This window comes from Stigmatopora argus, chromosome 17 (assembly GCF_051989625.1).
Source record: "Stigmatopora argus isolate UIUO_Sarg chromosome 17, RoL_Sarg_1.0, whole genome shotgun sequence".
In the NCBI taxonomy this organism is placed as follows: domain Eukaryota; kingdom Metazoa; phylum Chordata; class Actinopteri; order Syngnathiformes; family Syngnathidae; genus Stigmatopora; species Stigmatopora argus.
Genome location: NC_135403.1, coordinates 11,182,972 through 11,203,747, shown reverse-complemented (window position 1 = coordinate 11,203,747; position 20,776 = coordinate 11,182,972). Strand labels below are relative to the sequence as shown.

The 20,776-nt window shown below is 40.9% G+C and overlaps 1 protein-coding gene across 1 annotated transcript in view; it reads right to left on the bottom strand.

The window, feature by feature from the left end:
• The window catches only part of dlgap1b (discs, large (Drosophila) homolog-associated protein 1b), a 110,712-nt gene that overhangs the window by 30,196 nt on the left and 59,740 nt on the right, over positions 1–20,776 (bottom strand). Inside the window, exons 10-11 of the mRNA XM_077623922.1 lie at positions 8,545–8,632; positions 644–1,710 (exon numbers count right to left, since the gene is read on the bottom strand). Coding sequence (XP_077480048.1) covers positions 644–1,705 — 1,062 coding nt within the window. The 5' untranslated portion in view covers positions 1,706–1,710; positions 8,545–8,632. The remainder of the gene's footprint in view (positions 1–643; positions 1,711–8,544; positions 8,633–20,776) is intronic.

Below are 20,776 nucleotides of genomic sequence, written 5' to 3'. Positions count from 1 at the left end.
TCACTTCCTCCTCAGTGGTCCTTATTTGCTTTTTCCTCGACAACAGTCTACCCCTTTCAAGCGCCTGCTTGCCTCACCGGGAGCTTTCATGTACACTTCACTCAGACAAGAGGAAATGTAAGCCATCGGTAAGACTTTCATCTTTAGGAGAAGAGATCTGCGATAAGGTGGCTTGATCCGATTGCATGTTTATCTGTGCAAAACCCAGGCTTGGGTGCGAGCTTTGATAAACACCCAGAAAGGTTTTGGTACAAAATAAAAAAGGCTGTTGGACATGTCCAATGGGGTCGTGACCTTTATGGACAGATTTGTCCAAGACGAAACTTTTTGTTCAGAATCTTTAAAAGGCATTTTCAGGTGACAAACTGACAGAACATGGGAATAACTTTATGGGGCTCGTACGTTTTCCCATACCTTCATAAACCAAGCAGCCAATATGAACTTAGACAGTGTACCATGCAAAGGGATAGAACCAGAAAAAGGGTAGGCGATAAGAATGGGCGCCATGACCGAGAAACCAAGATGTGAACATCACAATGAAGATGAAACCCAAAAAAATGAATGACTCATGAGACAAGAGGGTTGTCATTTAGGATGCAAGGAACGTGACATGCTAGATGTTGGGTTGTGGTAACCGTCCTACCTGCAGGAAGTGGCAGGTGCGTCCCTGCTCGGCTTTCACTAGCGCTTTATCTAGGTTGACAGAAGCCTTCTGGTAAACCTCCCTTGCTCGGCTCACCGTCAAAGTCGAAGACCAGGAACTCTTCTTCAGCTGCACCTGGCCGTCCAACGGGCCGACCAGCGGGACCAGCGGCAGCCCCCCGCCGCTGCCCCCGGAGCAGGACGAACACTTGACGTCATTGTTGCTGCGGGACGTCTTCAGGGAGTGGGCGCTGATGGTGTTGTAGGACTCCATGAAGTACTGCGACTGCGATTTCTCCGGGTGCCTCCCCATGGTCATGACCCCCGACGGTTGTCCTCCACCGTGGTGCTGGTGGTACAAGCACATCTCCCGGTCCAGGGTGTCGTCTGAACTCCAGTACCCGGAGATGGCGCTCCGCATTTTAGGTTCGGACTTGGATCGGTCTTTGTTCTTGCTACGTTTGCTGTGTTTCAGAGTTCCCGATGAAGACGGCGGGTCATCCGGGCTGGATTTACCGCCGTTCATCCTCCCCGTGGTGCCGGATCCGGAGGGCCCCTCCAAAGAGTGGGACTTGGTGAAGAGCTTTTGGACAGAGTGAACCAGGTGGCGGATTCTCCCCGGGCTGTCGCTGCGTTGGTGTTCCACCGCCGTGCGCTTGTACTGCAGCGTGTGGTAGCCTTCTCGCCGCAACGGAGTCTGGTGATCGAACTGTTCCAGCAGGTTACAAGGTACCTGGTTGTTGCTATTTTTACCACAGCTCCCTTTCCCGACTCCCGCCGGCCCCGTGTAAGGGACCAGCGCCCCGCACTCGCCCTTCAGCTCATGGTGGGAGCTGTAATGTCTGCGGGGGAAGGTGCAGCTGGCCAGATCCGGGTAGGCGCTGCATTCCGACTGGAAGGAGCTGCGCTGGGTGTAGCACGGACGCTGGCCGGGGTGAGCCTCCGCCGTGTTCAGGAAGCAGGGCTGACGATCCGAATGACCGAGGGTCATGGAGTCGTAGGACGGGTCGCAGGAGACGGCGTGATGCCGAGCGTGGCCGCTGGACAGGCCTTTCATCGTCATGGTGGCTGCGATGACATTAGGAGAAGGAAAACCCAAGAGTTAGAAATAGCTTGTGTATCTGAGCTATTCGGATTACCATATTTTTCAGACTGGCTTTCGCTGGTCAAAAGGCAAACTTGAGTATTAGTCGCAGGCCTGGCCATACTATGAAAAAATTATCCCTAAATATAGCATCAGATTAATCGGTCCCCTTGTTTACTTTCTGTGTCGCTGGGTCGAGGAGCCGTTGTTTTATTTTCGAAGAATTAAGAACCTAATGAGAATGCCGAAAATTGCCTCGTTTTTCTCCGAACATAAATCCTGCGCTTATTTTTGGAACCACCAATTGCGTCCGGACTCCAAACCGCTTCTTTCTAGCGCCCACAAGCAGGGAAGATAATCACATCGCCGGTCGTTTCCCTTCGAGAAAACTAATAGGCCAGTAAAAAGCAGCCTGAACCCGGCAATAAAGAGCCTCGCCCTCACGTGGCTACGCGACAACATCCATCCGCACCTTTTACTCGTCTCCCTTTAAGCGACTGGTCGCTGCGGCAGGCTAACGAGACAATGATGAGAGCCAGCGTAACCCCCGGCGTGGCGCGGTGACGGCGGCGCGGTCGAGGAGGCGCGATTCATTACTCCGATTTATAATGCACAGGCAAAAGGCCACGGTGCTCCAAATGAGGGGGAGGGGGCACGTGAGGGAAAATCAAATAGAGCAGTGCAATAAAAGAGCAGTTTTGTGCAAAAAAGTGACATTTATGGATTCCCTTGATCTTTTGGTGCTTTTGCACAAACGCCAAGAAATGCCACGAGTTTGTATTGTAATTGTGCGTCTTAGGAAAAATTGAGAACTGTTATGATTGGCTATCAAAAGTGTGCACAGACTCCTCTGTGATTACAATGATGCGATTACATTGAGCCTTGTTAGGTGGGAGCTAGAACACCAACCACCATTTAATTTAATTATTTTTCCTCCTGAAACCGATCTTCTAAAGATTATCACATTTCCCTAATTCATACTCAGCGGTCAAGTGGTTGTCACACCCAAGCCAAGCTTTTTTCCAGGTACTCCCAAAATCCTGCACGGTAGGCTGGTTGAACACTCCGTATGGCCAGGAATGAGGGTGTTGGTCTCATTGGCTGGCCACCAATTCAGGGTCAACTGCCCGTTGTTGGCTGAGGTAGGCTCCAGGACCCTTGCGGTACAGAAAATGAACCCATGTAAAAACTGACAAACTGGGAAAATACTAGTCCTTTTTGCAGCGATTTCAGACCACGTGATTCCATCCCGAATTAAGGCACAACATTAGCCTGCAGGCCACCCGTCGCTAACCCCCATTAACACTTGACTTCTAGTGAAGCGCTTCCAGAGCAGACCACGTCCAGCCGAAGGTATTCATGGCGGCGGACAAGAGATCCCTTCTGTTGGCCGCTGGAGCGTAGAATGTGACCTAAATAAAACGGCCCTCGCGGTGATCCACCGCGGCGCGTTCGCCGCGCAGCTGTCCACACGCCGCTGCGCTAAAGCTGAAGGTGGGTCACGCTGGCGTTCTGCCTGCTAGCCACACACACACACAATTACATGCCAGATTGAGATGCGGACGCCTGGTAGAGTTTGTCCAGCAGAGTAGGAGGACCTGCTCGTTGTGTTATGCTTGTCAAACAGACACCAGTGACGGGGCGTCGACTAATGGACAGCTGTGCCTCTGTGTTACCAACTGTGGCCGGCGTCGATGGATTCACGAGCCCGTTTTGGCAGGCGTGAAGCTGGAAATGCACGGCTCCAGACCAGAGATTCCAAAACACTCGGAACGCACTGTTGTGACGGATCGTAGAGTAGTACGTGGCGGGAAATGAGCCCATTGCGCGTAATTGTTTCCAAAACAAACTTCAGAAATGACTGAAAGAAGGAACCCAAATGTAAATCCAAACAATCGCCTTGCCATCTATTCAAGATGATGAGCCAGTCTTGGATGAATCCTCAGTGGGTTTGCGATGTACTTTTCATTTCGACTAAAGCTCAGTTTGGAGAGCGACCGAATCCTCTCGCAACCTGCAATCCTCGGAGAGAGCGTGAAATCAATCTTCTGCGGACGCTGCGTCGCTTTATCGCCTTCGATCAACGTCACTGGCAAGTTGAGAGAGCGAAAAGCTCAGGGCAGTCATTTCCATTTAGAGGCCAAGTCGGTGAGGGGGGAAAAAGCCATCGCATTTGCATAAGTTGCAAACTTTAAAACAAGGCTCAGAAGAAGAGAAAGACAAAATGAATTGTTGGTTAGGTTTACACGCACAGAAACAATAAGGTAGCTTTATACCAAATAGAAAGACTTTCGCTCCATCTATATTTCCCAAGTACCGTATTTTCTCACATATTGTCCGCCTCCACGTATAAGCCGTATCCTTAAAATTGCCTTAAAATCGTTGAATTTGACGATTTCTCTTGTATAAGACATGGTAAACACTACAAACACATATATCAAGGTTACTCATGTCTGGCCAGTCAGAGAAAAGCGGCATGGACACTCACCTCAATCAACTATGACTACTTAGCGAGATGAATATTTCAAACAATGGGAGAAACATTGAAATGGAAGCAGGGAAAAGAAGTCTCTACCATGTGTACCATGTCAGGGAAGGTTTTAAAAGCAGGGCAAGGAAGCATTAAGGGACCTGCTGAATGTTCACATTATGTCAAAGTGGCTTTTAAGCAATGTCAGGAGAGGCCCAGTGTCACCGCTTTAACTCTCATTACTGCCGCCATGTTGAAAGAGTTTGCTTTTTTCTGGGATTGCTCTGTGTGCATTGTCAAGGCGACATCAGTCTTGCCAAATCATCCTCAACCTTCAATGAAGCCTTTGGAATTCCCCTAAAAACAATAGTCAAGAGAAAGTGACGAGGAAATGCTGTCAAGAAAGAGAACAAATGACCAAGTAGAAATTCTACAGGATCAGCATGTTATTTGGCAGTACTCCCTGATACCAAATTTTTGGGCGACTGAGCATCTCCTTGGCATTAAAATTGAATCTCGACGAGTAATGAATAAGCTCTTTTGTTAAGACTGAACTAATTAGCCCCGCCGCCACAGCTCGTTGTGACAAATGGAACCTCCACATCAAGTCGCAGCGTTTTCGTGGATCAAATTCCTCGCGCAATCCTGAAGAAAAAGTATGCATTGGATACTTATCGTTTTACGACATTAACTATAGATTGATGTCATTGTTGTTTTTTAACTCATCCAGGGCCAAAAATCTTTCTAGTTGTTTCACAGGGAAAGATTTTGGCATGTCTAATGCTAATTTACTAAGAATTCCACGTTTGTTTATAAACTCAACGGCTGTGAATGAAGTCCAATCCATTTTGACTGCGAGGGATTGTCAGCGAATGATCGGGAATGAGTTAAATTGGCTCGCTTCCCCGATGAGCGCAAATGGCAACACGAGCTTTGTAAACACATTCTCTTTCAACAGCAAGGGAATGCGTGTCCAAATTTGCGACCGGGACTCTCGCTGGAGCTTATCGATTATTTGACACGAGCGCTTTGGCATCGCACTGCCGCTACGGGTCCTCTGACATATTGATGGTTCCAAACATGGCCCCAGGCAGATACCCATTGCTACATGGGTTGCTTTAACATAGACCTTCAAATGTACAGATGATTTGACACCAGCCCTCTGGCTAAGAACCTCTGTAGAACGACTCATGGTAACGTTGGGTCCTTTGCGATAGGAGTACTTAGTCGTTTTGAGACGTTCGCCGTTTGTGTAGTCAAAGACCCTGTCAGTGATTGGATAGAGACGTGACATGGTGCTGTGGTTATAGATAGATATAGAGTCATTTTAAAATGACTGCATATGCAAACATAACATCGAAAGATTCAACATAAATGCAGAAATCAAAGTAAAAATAAAAACCAATACAAATCAAATCATCAGAAATACATAGTTCCTACCTAAAAAGTTAGGAAATGGCATACGTATGTACAGTAAATATTGTTACATTGACCGTCTACATGGGTTGCCAAACCTTTTGTGTTCCAAGACGCTTTAAGTTAAGCAGTATGCGGCATTCAAATATTTTCCCAATTTTCAGAAAGGTTGATAGCTAGATAATCCCCACGATTCCATCTTTAGTTGTCAGATACGCAATTAAAATTTGCTGAAAATCACATGCCTTTGGGGCCTCCCTGGTATCCCCCCATTGATGCTAACTCTTCCAGGCACTTGGACGTGACTACAACCTAGCGAACATACTGTCCAAACGCACGCATAAAACCAAGGCCCGTCCCTGATGCGAACAATAAGAACGTTCAATGAGTGGGAGGAGGATTAAAAAACAAATAAATCCCCCAACGGAACGCGTTCATTTATGCAACTCGATGCGTTAAGTCAAATTGACTGGGCTCGCCCGGGTTTTGGCGTCTCCGGAAACGGCGGCTAATGGCCAGCCTGTCTCTCTTTTATTATGGGTTACAAGAAAACAAGTGCACCAGAAGCTAAAGGCACAGATCACGGCGGCTGCTGTTTGACGGGCTGCATTGTGATGCGCAACACACAGCATGCACACTGGCTTTGATTAGTCACCACCCTCACAAGCGGGGTTGAACCATCCGGGCCAGCAGAGCCTCTAAACAATCACTGACCTACATTTACGAGCTAAACTTTAATATTTGCGCCGTATTAACCGATTCCCGATGGTCTATTCTCCGTATTTCATAACATTTGGACTAATTGCAATAAATCCGAAAAAACGCGTCGCGAGAGATGACCAGGTGGGCTGCGGGAAATGATTCAATGCACCTGAGTGGGTCTGAATTTGGCTTCATTTACGTCAATTAATATACACTGGTGTTTTAGGATGCGATTAATTGGTTTTGATCGGATATTAAATCATCCCTTTCTATTGAATAGAAACATAAGGCAATTAATTACTTGTTATTATAAGCCACATATATATGTATATATATATATATATATATATATATATATATATATATATATAAAACATATATGTATATATACATTTATATATAAGTAGTCGCACTGAAAGATACGATGTATTTTTGGAATATCTTTTTTTAACTACTCAGAAACTAAGAATGAATATTATTTGTTAAATTAATAGTAAAATAGGGAACAATAGAAACAATAGACACCTGTTAATGTAACATTAGTTGTTTTTTGGGGTTAAAGGTATCATGAAAAAAAAAAGCTGTTGGTGGTCAAAGTGAAAAAAAATAAAGTAGAAATTAAATTAAAGTTGCAGCCCCATCCAAACTACGAACAAATTGCGATTTATAGTCCGGAAAATCCAGTATATAACTAGAAAATGCAATTTCTGAATTTATGAATGAACGTTTCATTTTTCACCCCCCCAAAAACAAACAAAAAGTTGCCAAACCTGTTAATATTTTTAGAGGCACTAATGCCAAAATAATATTAACAAATTCACCCACTTTTAATGGCTGTTTTTTGACCAACTGAGGTAGAAAGAAAGACTTATTCATGCGAATGCCTTCACGTGGGGACTCATTTCAGTATTAGTCTTGCGTTTGTGCAGCGCACATACAATTTCCCCCACATTAGCCCGGTTCAGTTTGGAGCGCTAATTAGAAACCAAGTGAAAAGGTGATTTACGACGGCGCGTTTTCACCAACTGGACTGTGAAATGCGCGTCCACGGCCATTGGCTTCCGACTTCATAAAAGGCCCGAGATAAAAGCCTTTAAACAAATAGGCACAGCGGGCGCGATGACAAATGCTTTCCGCACAATCTGCCGTTTCATTTTCAAGCGCCACGTTATCACGAGAGCGCTCAGGATGCGAAGCGCGGTCGACCTCGGCCCCTCACGTACGCAGATATGATCTTCAATTGGGCTTTGAGAGGCAGGCCAGTTAGCAAATAAGTCATTAGGAATTGATGAAGTGGAGAAGAGCCAAGATAAGGCAGGAATGGTTTACAGTGGGGAATTTCAAAGTTCATTGAAAGATTCAAAAATGAAGCAAAGACCTTGTTTTCTTGGAGTTGCGGCGACATAAACACACTTTGCAAACTATTTTTTTTTTCATTGAGTTTTGGTACACAGTGCATCACTCAAACAAGCCCAAATATTAAAAAGTGGGCTGGAATACTTGATTTTGTGCATCTTTTAATGAAAGGGGGATGCTTTCGTGCACAAGAAAATTGAAGGTATTTGTGGGGCGAGCTACACAGCTGAGAATCTGAGATATTTTTTTGCCACCCACTCGGCTTCAGGTCTCACACATATTTAGCCTTTTATTTTAAATGGAGGAAATGTCAATCACGTTTCCCTTTTTTCCTGTCTTCTCACTTATGCTATGCTAGTATTTACAAATGATGTCTATTGTATACAATACACAGTCCAATTGATTAAACTAAATGTATATTTTAAATGTTTTTTTTTAATTTAGAGCAGGTCGAGAAATCATAATGGAAAAATATACACTAGGAGTGCAATAAACATTTTAAATTTATTACTAGTACTTACTATCAAAATGTATAAAAATAATTTCCATAAATAGATGCATAATTAATTTGAAAAGGCAGTTAATAACTGCAATGTTTCTATTATTTTAAACTTTTTTGTATGTATTTGTAAACCAGCTTCATTTAATCATTATTTTTTTGTACTTTAGAGTTCATATATTTTGCATCATGTTATATTACTATTTGTATATTACATTAAGGTTCATTATATGCAGTTGGTAATTGCTCATAGACTCGATATTATGCTTCTTCAGTCGAGAATTTGTATTTTTATAGTACTAACAAGTATTTTGACCCCAAAGGCAATGCACAGGACCAATCACATAACCCCCTATAAGCCCCCCTCAAACTGACCTCCTTCAACGTCTCAACTTGGGCATCTTCCCCCCCGTCTGCTTTTAATTCTGCCGCCTCTGCCCAACACGCACGCTCATCTCTGCGCCTGCAAAACAAAACAATATACAAAGGTCAACGGCTGAAAAAGTCATCACCGGAAATTACTAAAAACAAGAAGAACAAAAAAATAACACGTCACACTGCTGCTTGCTCTCCTGCTGCTGAACAGGCGGTGGGTGGATTCTCATTGGAGGATAAAAAGGGGGAAAAAACTACAACAAATCTCCAACGAAAGGAAATCGAAACGCTCCATCTTCAAAAGAGCGGAGTGTGGAGAGATTAGAAGACCTTAAAAGGTGGCCGTGAGAATAACAAGTTGTCTACTGTTCTTGAGCGAACATGCACAATTCATGGTCAGTTCATGGAGAGAAGACTAAAAGGAAGGGAGAGTTCATCTTAAAGCCATCTGTTTTCTTTTTGGATTTATACAAGATAAAAAAGGATACTGAACATGTACATGGTGATTTGATATGTGCATCATCTTGAAGACAAAGCAGGGAAAAACGACCTTTGGCACACCTGTCAATTTATACGTTTTTTCCCATATTTTTTAAAAGTATTTTTAAAAGTAATTTTTAAAAGTAATTTTTTAAAGTATTTTTTTTAAGTATTTTTTAAAAAGTATTTTTTTAAAGTATTTTTTAAAATTATTTTTTTAAATTATTCTTTAAAATTATTTTTTAAAGGTATTTTTTCAAGGTATTTTTTTAAAAGTATTTTTTAAAAGTATTTATTTATTTATTTTTAATAAAACCGACCTCGTTTTACCCATTTCGGCTGTAATCCGGGTCACTGTTAGCAGACGAAAACGTCATCATTGACTGCTAATATTGTCATTCTTTAAGCATGATATGCGTCCGCCTTTTCACTAAATACATATAGCGTGTCAGCAAGCAATGTACCCAGACAATCAAGCTGTCAGCGTCATACAGTAACATTTATAGAATCTTGAATTTAGTGTGCATTATGTCCATTTAGGTGATTTTTTTTAGACTTCTAAGAGCGCCCTATGTGAGAAAATTTGTGCCACGTAGCATTTATATGGTTTATGATCACTTAATAAGGGGAGCAATTGGCCGAGGATGACAGGTATGCGTTGGACTGTAATTGAACTAATGGTCATTTCAAGGAGCGATAGCAATATGCTTTCTACTGCTCAGATAAAGCAAGATCAAGCCGAAAAAGTTGGCTCAAAAGACTTGGCATCTGTTTTGTGCTCTACTCTGTGTCAATCACAACAGTGTCTGCTGGGAAGAATTTCAATTTTACACTCTGCTGGGGAGCCACGGATACAAGCACACACACACATGGCAATTCCGACAACAGGAGAGGTTGGACTTGTAAATTAAGGATTAACGTGTGTATTTGCAAAATGAGGTGACGGCGAAAAACGGGAAGAGGCAGATAAAAGTGCCAAAGCCGACTCCAACGACAACAAATCGAAGTGCAATAAAAAGGAGAGCGGGACAAATAAAAGCGGAAGAAAAACTTCCATATGCTAGGGTGCGATACGGAAATAGGCCTCACTGTATTCATAAAGCTCCCACGGCAAAATAAATGGACGAAAGCGATACATAAAAGATGAGGCAGCTTGACCTCTGCTCCAGGACTGGAGGTGGAGGGGGCTGCATTGAAGTCATGGCAAAGGAGGGAGGGGCTTAAAATTTCCGACACTTGCGGTTCTGCTGGCAATGAGTCAGCGAGAGTCGTGACGCATCATGTTTGCTTAAAAAAAAAGATACAAAACAGCAATTCGAGAGATCCTGACATTGGCGGATACTCAAGTCAGTACGACTTCTGACACTGTGGGTGAGTCACTAGGAAATTCTGGGTAAATCCCAGTGCAAGTCTCAGAATAACGATCTAACAATATGGCGATACAACAATCAAATATTAGTCTACAAGCAAAATGATTCTTGGATAAAAGTACAGTGGTACCTCGACCTACGATCAGCTCTACCTACAACATGCTCAAGGTACGATTAAAATTTCGATCGGATAATTCGCCCTAGATACGATCAAAATTTCGAGATGCGACCAAGCCAGGAGGCCATCACATGAGAGGCTGTTTATCATTGTAACACACTTTTTTTGCCACATCTCTTTCGCGTATAACAGATATCTACGAGCACTGAACGATTTATTCAGACGAGTTTTTCCTACGCATCGACCAGGAAACGCACAACGCGCATGCGCAGGCAAAAAGAGGGCTTTCTGGGTAATGAAGTATACTCGTGCACACAACACCGATAGTCAATGGCACCCTTTCTCAGAATAAAACTCACAATCAATAATAAATCCGCCCAATTTTAGTTATATTAAACACATTTTATTACTATTAAACCACTAGTTATGTGTTACTTTGTTAATAGATGGCGAATTAGAAGAAATTAAACATTTTTTCCAATCCAATATCCTATTTTTGGTGTTTTTTCAGAGGGTTGGAACGAATTAATTTGTTTTTAATTCATTTCAATGGGAAACGTTCGCTCGAGTTACGAAAAGCTCGACATACGATCTCAGTCCCGGAACAGATTAAGATCGTATGTCGAGGTACCACTGTAGTGCGTATGAGTATGGATTCGCCTGGTGAAACTTTGTAAAATAAAATAAAAATGGCTATACAATGCACTCTCGTTGCACTCCCGTCACGCCCCTACTCGCTGATGCCTTCCAATTACAGCAAAAAAAATGTGTTGGGTTGCTTTCAACGAGCGAAAATCCCCCAAACTGTTCGATCCGAGTGTGCTGCTTTAATTAGAGCTTGGTTCTACTGGAACACTCATTAAGATCCTCGCCAGTTTGGGATCTATCCCTGGATGCCCATGAAACGTAGCCAAAACAATCCGATACGATTTGTTGGAGAAACTTGGCGATAGCGCGAGGAAGCACACGGCGCATTACATCCAGCTGTGTTAACGTTAGCAAGTCTCAGATGAGTACGAACGCCAACGTGACTTATAAGAAATGAAAGAGCGTGTTCGACGCTGGTGGCCGACTCGCTGGATTCGAAATGATCTGGCGCTCGCCTTGAGTGCCACCCAGCCGCTCTGCCGCCCATCTGCTTCCTTGTTGCTAGTCTGGAAAACCTCCGAGGGGACATCTGTGACTCACTCAAGTTCAAATTTGTAAGCATTTTACGGACTTTAAGGCACACTTTTTGCAAAAATTCCAAACTTGTCTTTTACCGCAGTAAAATGCCACATTACTTTACAAAATCTTCCATCACAAAGCTCCTCCTCCACTGCAAGAATTTGTAATAAAACATTTTTTTTTAAATCCAACACATCAACCAAGGCTGGCTCTAGAGGTGACTGTGTAGTTCCCTTAAGAAAGACTGCATTCAACCAAATCACCTTCTCTGTCCGTGCCTCACACACCTGCAACTCAATACGAAATAAAATACGTGAACTCTCGTCTCTGAACCTCTTGGCCAATCATCTTAAAGCCTGGCTGTTAGACGAACAAAATTGCCATCACAACGCTGTCTAAAACTGTGCTACTTGTGTGTGTCATCATTTACCTTCAACCTGCACAAAAGACCAAAGATGGAAATAGACCTTAAGCTATAATCTTCCATATATATATGATCATTAACATGAATATGTTCATTAATTTGGACTGTCCCTTTATGAAATAAATCAAATTTAAACCCGACATGGGCAACCGCAATCAATCAGAATATTTTCAAGAACCGGGGGAAGCAATGTCCCAGTTCCGCCCTCTCGCCTTATCTTATTGGATTGGATTGGATAACTTTATTCATCCCGTATTCAGGAAATTTCATTGTGACAGTAGCAGGAAGGGGTGGAATGCAGATACAGAAAAAAACATAGTTACAAGTTAGACAGTACAGTCTCAAAGGCCGCAGAACAACAAAGCAAAAGCACAAAGTACAAAGCAAACAAAGTAAATGGAATTTTAACGAAAGATCGGAAGCGGGTCCGAGATTTTGTCCGAACACACGGCACCCGAACATGCCAAAAAGAAGGAAATGTGCTCGGTGATTAAGCAGTCCCACAAAAGCGGCGGTCTAATCAGGCCTAATCAATGCAAACTAATCCCGCGCCAATTAAGGAACCGCGGTTCAGCGTTCGTAACCCGTATCAATTTCCTTCCTTTTCCCTGTGTGAATCCATTGATTTGAGAAGCCTGTGCTGAAGACAGACAAATGAGGGGATACATTTATGAAGTTTTTTTTTCTCTTCCCAATAGGCATTTAAAACCACATTGATTAGCGGCTACACTTTACGCCTCAGTTCGCTCGCCTGCTAGCAAGATGAGATGCTTTTTTTTCCTGGACATATTTCCTACGTATCAGATTGGGATGCAAAAATATGCGATTGGGCCATCCCTAGTCAGGAACATTTCAAAAGGAGCCTCGCAGTCCATTTGTTTTTGGGTTAAAAATATATCTCGCGAGTTAAGAATACCAAAACCCGGCCGCTCCCGAAAGCCCGAAGGCCCAACAAAGGAAAGACTAGATTTAAGTATAAATGAAAGGAGGGGGAGGGAGGGGAAAAGAACATCAATCTTGAGGGATTTAGCTCAGATTTATGAAAAAAAAAAGGGACTTTTATAATCTGTATTTAAATGGAAATCAGAAAGGATCACACGGAGTGACTTTAAGAGCATGTCAGCATAACAATCATGCATAGTACAGTTGCAGTATTACATTAAGACTCTCTTGCAAGGATTTGAAGGCTAAAGATTCAGGAATTTAGTACTTCTGTAAAATAGGAAATGCTAAACTGTCAACAATTTTGACAAGAAAATGTGCTGGGATTATCGAAAAGACCTTTTTATTGAAGGACACTTGTGGTGGGCATAGTTTTATGGAAGGTTATCTGACAATATTAGTCCATATCTTCCTTGTATGGATGATAAAAATTCCTCAACAGCCACAGTAACAAATGAATTCGATTTCCAGGCCTAATTCAGAGACGGATTGAGTTAGCATTTGAATGATGAAGTGCGCAAAAAGAACTAACAGCGTGGGTGGATTGGTTAGCAAAAGAAGACGAAAAAAAAAAAAACGTGAGGTGGCACAGATCAACGCGTCAACCGATATCTTCGCTGGCCAAAAGAGAGATACGAGGTTAAAAGTTCAAAGCAGCCAGAGATGAATAAAACATGAGTGCGATGTTTCTTATATCTTTTCATGCTCTGCAACTGGACATTAAACAGTGGCTTATTTGGAACAGGCCAGGGGCGTTTTTTGTTCATGCTGTGAAAGTTCTCACGACTGTCTTCTTACTCTACGTCACGTGTGTCAAAGTGGCGGCCCGGGGGCCAAATCTGGCCCACCGCATCATTTTGTGTGGCCCGGGAAAGTAAATCATGAGTGGTGACTTTCTGTTTTAGGATCAAATTAAAATGAAGAAGATAGATGTATATTAAATTTCCTGATTTTCCCCTTTTTAAATCAATAATTGTCATTTTTTAATCCATTTTTTCTGTGTTTTTAGTTCAAAAATCATTTTGTAAAATCTAAAAATATATAAAAATAGCTAAAATAGACATTGTTTTAGATCTATAAAACACTGAATATTCAGGGCTTTTAATCCAGTTCTTTTAATCCATTTATATTAAAAAAATCTAAATATTATATCTAAAATGGTCCGGCCCACATGAAATGAAGTTGACGTTAAAGCGGCCCGCGAACCAACCCGAGTCTAACACCCCTGCTCTACGTGGAGCCAACAAGCTAGCTCTTGGGACTATGTTTCACACGATGAAGCGGCACGCACGTCTACAAAACGCCGGCTGATTTAAGTATTCGTTGGGATGCGTAGGCACACTGCTCCATCTGCTTTCATATACAGTATAGACGCATTTTGATGTAAAGTTCAAGTCTAAAGGAGATTAACTGCCTGCTATTTACGCGTTACGGGGACTGTAAAAGGTGGAATAAGCTAGACAGAAACCGTCATGGATGCCGTAGTCATACAATGTACTTATAACCAACTTGAATGTTGAGGTTTTGGTGGAAAAATTTGTGCTGTTAATTCAATATTGTCACTTAATGGGCTTCAATGATGTGTTTTGAACCCGAACCTCTAAGTAAGATGGATTTGAGGGCACGTTATTTGCTCCAGTCATCACCATGGCAACGGAGCTAAGCGGGCTGGTTGATTTTTTGTCGGCGATCGGAAATCGGGCTCAACCGCGTCTTTTTCAGAGGATTGGAATCGGGTAAAAAAACGTTTTTTTTTTAAGTTAACAAAAGTGATCCATAAATATAATGCAAAAAAATTATAGACATACAGACTATTATGACACTATGGAAACAACAAGTAAAAAAAAAGTTAATTTCCAACAAATCACAATTAAAATAGCTCAATTTAACGCATTGGGTGTAGATACAGTGTAGTTAAAAATCCAAGTTCTACATCCAAAACTCTAAGTCTAATTGCAATAGGTGTATTTTCATGAGAAATTTGTTTCTGTGCACTATAAAACTGCTCGCTATATATATATAAAAAAAAGAAAAAAAACCTGGATGATCTCCTGGATGAACCTTTCGGAACACGTCACGTATGTCCCGTACGTAACCGTTGCGCTCAGAGAAGCGGATAGATCTCAACCTGTTCTAATCTGAAGTGAAGGTAGTCGGGCTATCATTGGGGAATTTAAAGGGATTACGACTGTTGAACAAAATGAGGCTTACACAGAGCAGGCTGCTCGAACCTGCTGCAAACGAGCATGGCGATACGACGACACCAATTAACATGGAAAGTGCTTACCGCTGCACCGATTTGCATCGAACGGCGATGATGAGGACGATAAGAAAGCAGAGAAATAATGGCGAGGAATTCCTTGTTTACTTTTGCCTCAAAGGTTTAAGCACTTTAATTTAATTGTTCGGCTATATAAGGGGGCCGGGAACCTCTTTGACAGAGACAGCCATAAACAATTCACGTTTTCTAATCTTCTTCCTCGAGAGCCACATTCCAAATTTCAAAGAATAAATACACATTTGCATTTTATTTGTCATTTCACCCCCTTTAAAGTCCAAAAAGTCCCAGAATTCTTTTGACAACATTGTTACACTGTTGCTAATCAACGAGTATCAAGACTCTCAATGAGAGTATGCATGCACTAATAAAAAAATAAATATATATATATACACATATATACGTATATATGTATGTATATATATATATATATGTGTATATATATATATATGTATATATATATATATAGATATATATATATGTATATATATATATATACATACATATGTATGTATATATATATATATATATATATATATATATATATATATATATATATATATATATATATATATATATATATATATATATATATATATATATATATATATATATAATTTGCCATGCTAGAGGTAGGTTGCTATGTGCAACCATCAAAAGAGCCACATACGGCTCGGGAGCCCTGGGCTATAAGATAAAAGCTTACAAAAACTAAGTTTAAATGTTTACATTTTGCTACTACATTTGAATTTCCAGGCTATAAATCGACTTAGATCACATGTCAATTTTTGTTCAAAAATTTTGATTATTATAGTATTGGTATCCATCTGTTATGAGGCTTCTGGGAAAACTTTGTTTTAATTTCTTATAAAGTGGCGAGTGGGCAAATTGCCTCCATTATTATTTTTTTGAATCTGGCTTTGGGCATAAATAGCATTAACGACGCTTTCGAATGGCGTCCTCTGGACGCTAAACTGGCAGGCACGTATGCGGCCCTTCTCCCGCCTCCACGCCAAATTATGATGACAGTGACTGCTCATCCCGCCGGCTGCCGCAACGTCAACGCTGGCCCAGATTTCATCAGATTATACAAACGACATCAGCGAGCACGGCTGCTCTGCACAAACATGTTTGCATTGCGTCTGGAAGCACTACGATATCCTAATATTGGGTAAAAAAGCAGCCAAGTGCATAAAATAAATAGAGCCGTAAAGCTGAGAAAGGGCGGTTATTTCAAGGGTTTTAGCGTGACTGCTCCCACGGAAGGTGCATCTGCTGCTTTTCTGCGGGCTACTCAAGTCCACCTGAACAGCCATGTGTTGGATACTGTGCGTATCGGTCCAGAAGAGACCTTGACATGCCACGATTAGCATCGCTGCGCTGCTTCACGACTCGGTTAGCGTGACTCCTGTCGCTGGAAATTAGTACAGTTAGTTGGTCAAGGCTAAAGTTGGATTTTGAAGATTTTCGGCTAATTTCGGTGTGTTTTTTGTACTAAAAGTGATTGCAAATAAATGAATTGCAGTTTTTAAAAAAACTTTTCACAAGCAGCAGTCAATGAGGAAGAGACAGAAAAAAAGACAGCTTGCGTACTGATTTTTAACATATTTTTCTATTTTTATGAGCGATAGGTACATCGGAAATTAGAATTGTTAACGTATGCATGTGCATAAATTTTGCAAATATTGAATGGCTTCAATAATGTTGGTAGTGATGGGCAGCAAATTTTAAATTTAAAAAAATATGGTTTACTTTCCTACAGCAAAAAAGACAGCTTGCATACTGATTTTTAACATATTTTCTATTTTTATGAGCGATAGGTACATCGGAAATTGGAATTGTTAACGTATGCATGTGTATAAATTTTGCAAATATTGGATGGCTTTTCAATAATGTTGGTAGTGATGGGCAGCATATTTTAAAATTATTAAATTATGGTTCACTTTCTTATAGCAATACTGTGTGATTTTTTTTTCCGACAACATGCAAATGGAAACCTTATTTAGAACATGACATTGGGTTTTGTAATGGTAAACATATTTTTTTTCATGTAAATTGCTGGAAAAAAACAGCTTGATTTTTGGGGGATTTTTCTAGTTATGATACAAAATGCGTATTCAGCCGTTTGTTGAAGACTGGCAATGTAAAAAAATGGAAGATTGTTAGTATTTGGCAACTCTGTTCCCATCTTAGGTCATTCCATTGACAAGGCCAGGTGTCCAATCCGTTTTGACAGGAAAGGGCTGGCGGCGATGATCCCCTGCCAACCCTCCCAGCTCTAGAACGTCCTCCCCTGTCAACGGCGGCTCAATGAACGTCGATGTTAAACGCGAACGCCTTCGCCAGCCGCGTGATTGATTTGCAGGTATTCTAATGAGCATCACCCCCCAGAGCCTTGACTTAAAAGGGTCGCTCGCTTTCGCTCGGTGCTATGTTTGTGCCGTCTGTCAGCGCTTTATCGGCGTGATTTTCAGCTATGATGTTTTCTGCCTCCCGCCATTCACTCGCATTGATGTTTGCACACAAGCCAAACATATGCAAATATAAATTCTGCCCTTTTGGGCTTGCATTTATTCTCTGCTCATTTGCTAAGTACGCGCAGCCGATTCATTCTCGCTTGGCAGCTGAGACTTGTGTACAGTAGTTGTGGTAGACGTACTCCAATCACCCGCCGTGTTCCAAGCGAGAATTGCGGCGGGTGAAGCGTTAGCGCCTCTGGTTGGAGTCTTCAAGTCTATTTTGGCGAGCCGTTTTCCGCTGCCTCAGCACTCTTTGGATTTGGACAGTTCTGAATGCCTGGCAGGCGTAATAGTATGATTTATATACATATACATACATATACATACATATACATACATATACATACATATACATATATATATATATATACACACACATACATACATACATACATATATATATATATATATATATATATATGCATATATACATATATATACATACATATATATGCATATATACATATATATATATATATACATATACATATATATACATACACATATACATATACACACATATATATACATATATATACATATATATTTTAAATAACAAAAAAGGAGATCATTATTTTTTTTTTTAATGATATTTGTTTGAAAATATTTTCTTAAATGAAAAAGCATCTTATTGTTTTTTTTAATTTTCTGATGTGGGTTCGAATCCCAGTTGGGGGCGATGTTGGGGGGTGGGGGCAGAGCACCTTAATTCAATTACAGTATATGAAAAAAAATAATGATTTTTTTTTTTTCAACCACGATTTTCAATTTATAAAAAGCTACCAAAATTCCTAAATAATGTAAAGTTACCAAAGCCTGACACTATCCTTACATGCATTTTACAATTCTATTTTTTTTAAATAAAAATTCTGGCAACCACAGTTTTTTTTTTTTCTTTGTCATGATAATAGAGTACCAAAAATAATAGTTTGTGACAGTCCGATTCTCCACTTGTTCATCTTATTGGAGAGGAATATCTGAGTTGGACACTAGTTGAACTGCCGCAAACTGAACTCGGAGCTTCAAAGCTTGTCTGAACGCATTCAGAAGTTTGGAAGATAAAAATGAATATTCGATACTCGTCGGGATAAAACACGAGCCCCCGGATACCGTGGCTGTCAGGTGCGCGAAGCCGTTTGATGCCACTGTCAAAACTACAGAGACCGCCAATGAACATGAAATTAAGGCAAAAGAATTGCCAGCCACGAAAAGTACAGATGGGATATGGCAGTGTATGTCATCATCTATATTCCTGAATAAACTACTGTTTCATTTCTAAATCACCAAATCACAAACAGAGGTCAAATAGAGGTCAAAGACCTACAAATGTCCCAACAGGAAAGCTCAAACCGTTCACTTTTGACCAAATTGCGATGGAAACCAAGCCAATATCGAGCTGTTTGCTCCCCAAAAGTTGAAGAAAACACAAAAAAGTACTCTACTAGGCTCAGAATTTCCACCTCACTTCGAGTAAAAGAGGAACTTTTGGATGTCGTCACGGAAATGTGTGCGTTGGCGTGGCAACACGTGGCGTGCAGCGGCTGCAGAGTGCCAGGCGCTGTCCGCGGTCCTGAAATCTTTTTCCAAGCTCGGATGACAGGCAGACATATTCATTCATCAACTCTCTCTCTATTTGTGACACACTCACAGAGTTCCTGCCAAAAAAAAATGGAAAAAAAAGACCTCCCTCTCCAAATCTCCTGCCCTGAACTCAATCCAAAACCACTTTCATTACGTATATCGAGATTATCCATACTAAAAATGCCGCGTCTCTGGAAAGGCTCAGTCGGCCCAAACACATTGGTGGTGACCCATAAATAAAAATAAAAATAAAAACTCCAGAAATGATAACTAATAATGGGACTGGAATCTGGCTAATTCTAAAGACAGATAACTGACCTCCAGCTGGCTTTCCATGTTGTGCTCAAAAATATATGTGCCGGCAAAGTACTGGTGACCTTACTCCTTCCACATTAATTTAATTACACAGTAATCCAAGCGCTAAATTTCTCTGAAAAAAGACAAGGTCGGGAGAAACAACAAGAGGAATGAAGGTGACATGACATTCTGGGAAAAGTATCCAATTCAATAACCTGGATTCAATGAAAATATGAACTCACTGGCTTATATTGATGGTGCTATAGTAAAATGTGGTTGTCAAATCAGAAGCTAGTAAAAAAATGTATACATCATGATTTCCACATGTACCAAAACACTACTCGCTGATTTGATATTGAAGTGTCGGAATTGACATCTTACTGAAGACCAAAACGGGATTTACACACATTTGTTGGACATTCTGTTCCAAAGAAGGAAGCATGGAAATCATCAAGAAGATTGTCCATAAATAGCCATCTGTCTATTTCATTCTGCTTTTCTCCATCTTTTCTTCTATTTCCTCGCCTGCCTTCTTGGCATCTGTTTTTTTCTTTCTTTCCCGCTGCTTCGATTCATTACCAAACAGCATTTTTGATGCGTCAGCGTCATTAAAAGTGCAAAGTAGCGCTAAATCTTCTAATGAGAGATTTAGTATAATCCCAATACAGCCTGTATCAATTTAATGTGTATGGGCATTCAAATACATTTTCCCTAAATCACTGATCTGCTAAATTAACAATCAATTATTTGGAATTCCTCACCAAAAAAAAGGGCTAGAATGGAATAGAGCCCCAGTTTATTAATTCTTGTTTTCAAAAATGATATTACCGATATTGCTGTGAACACACATTTTATACTCTATTTTGATTTTCTTTAAGGGAACAATAAACGGAAGCTTTATGTGTATATATACACATATATGTATATACTATACATATATATATACACACATACATATATATGTATATATACATACATATGTGTATATATACATACATATATAAATATATATATATACACACATATATATGTGTGTATATATATATTTATATATAT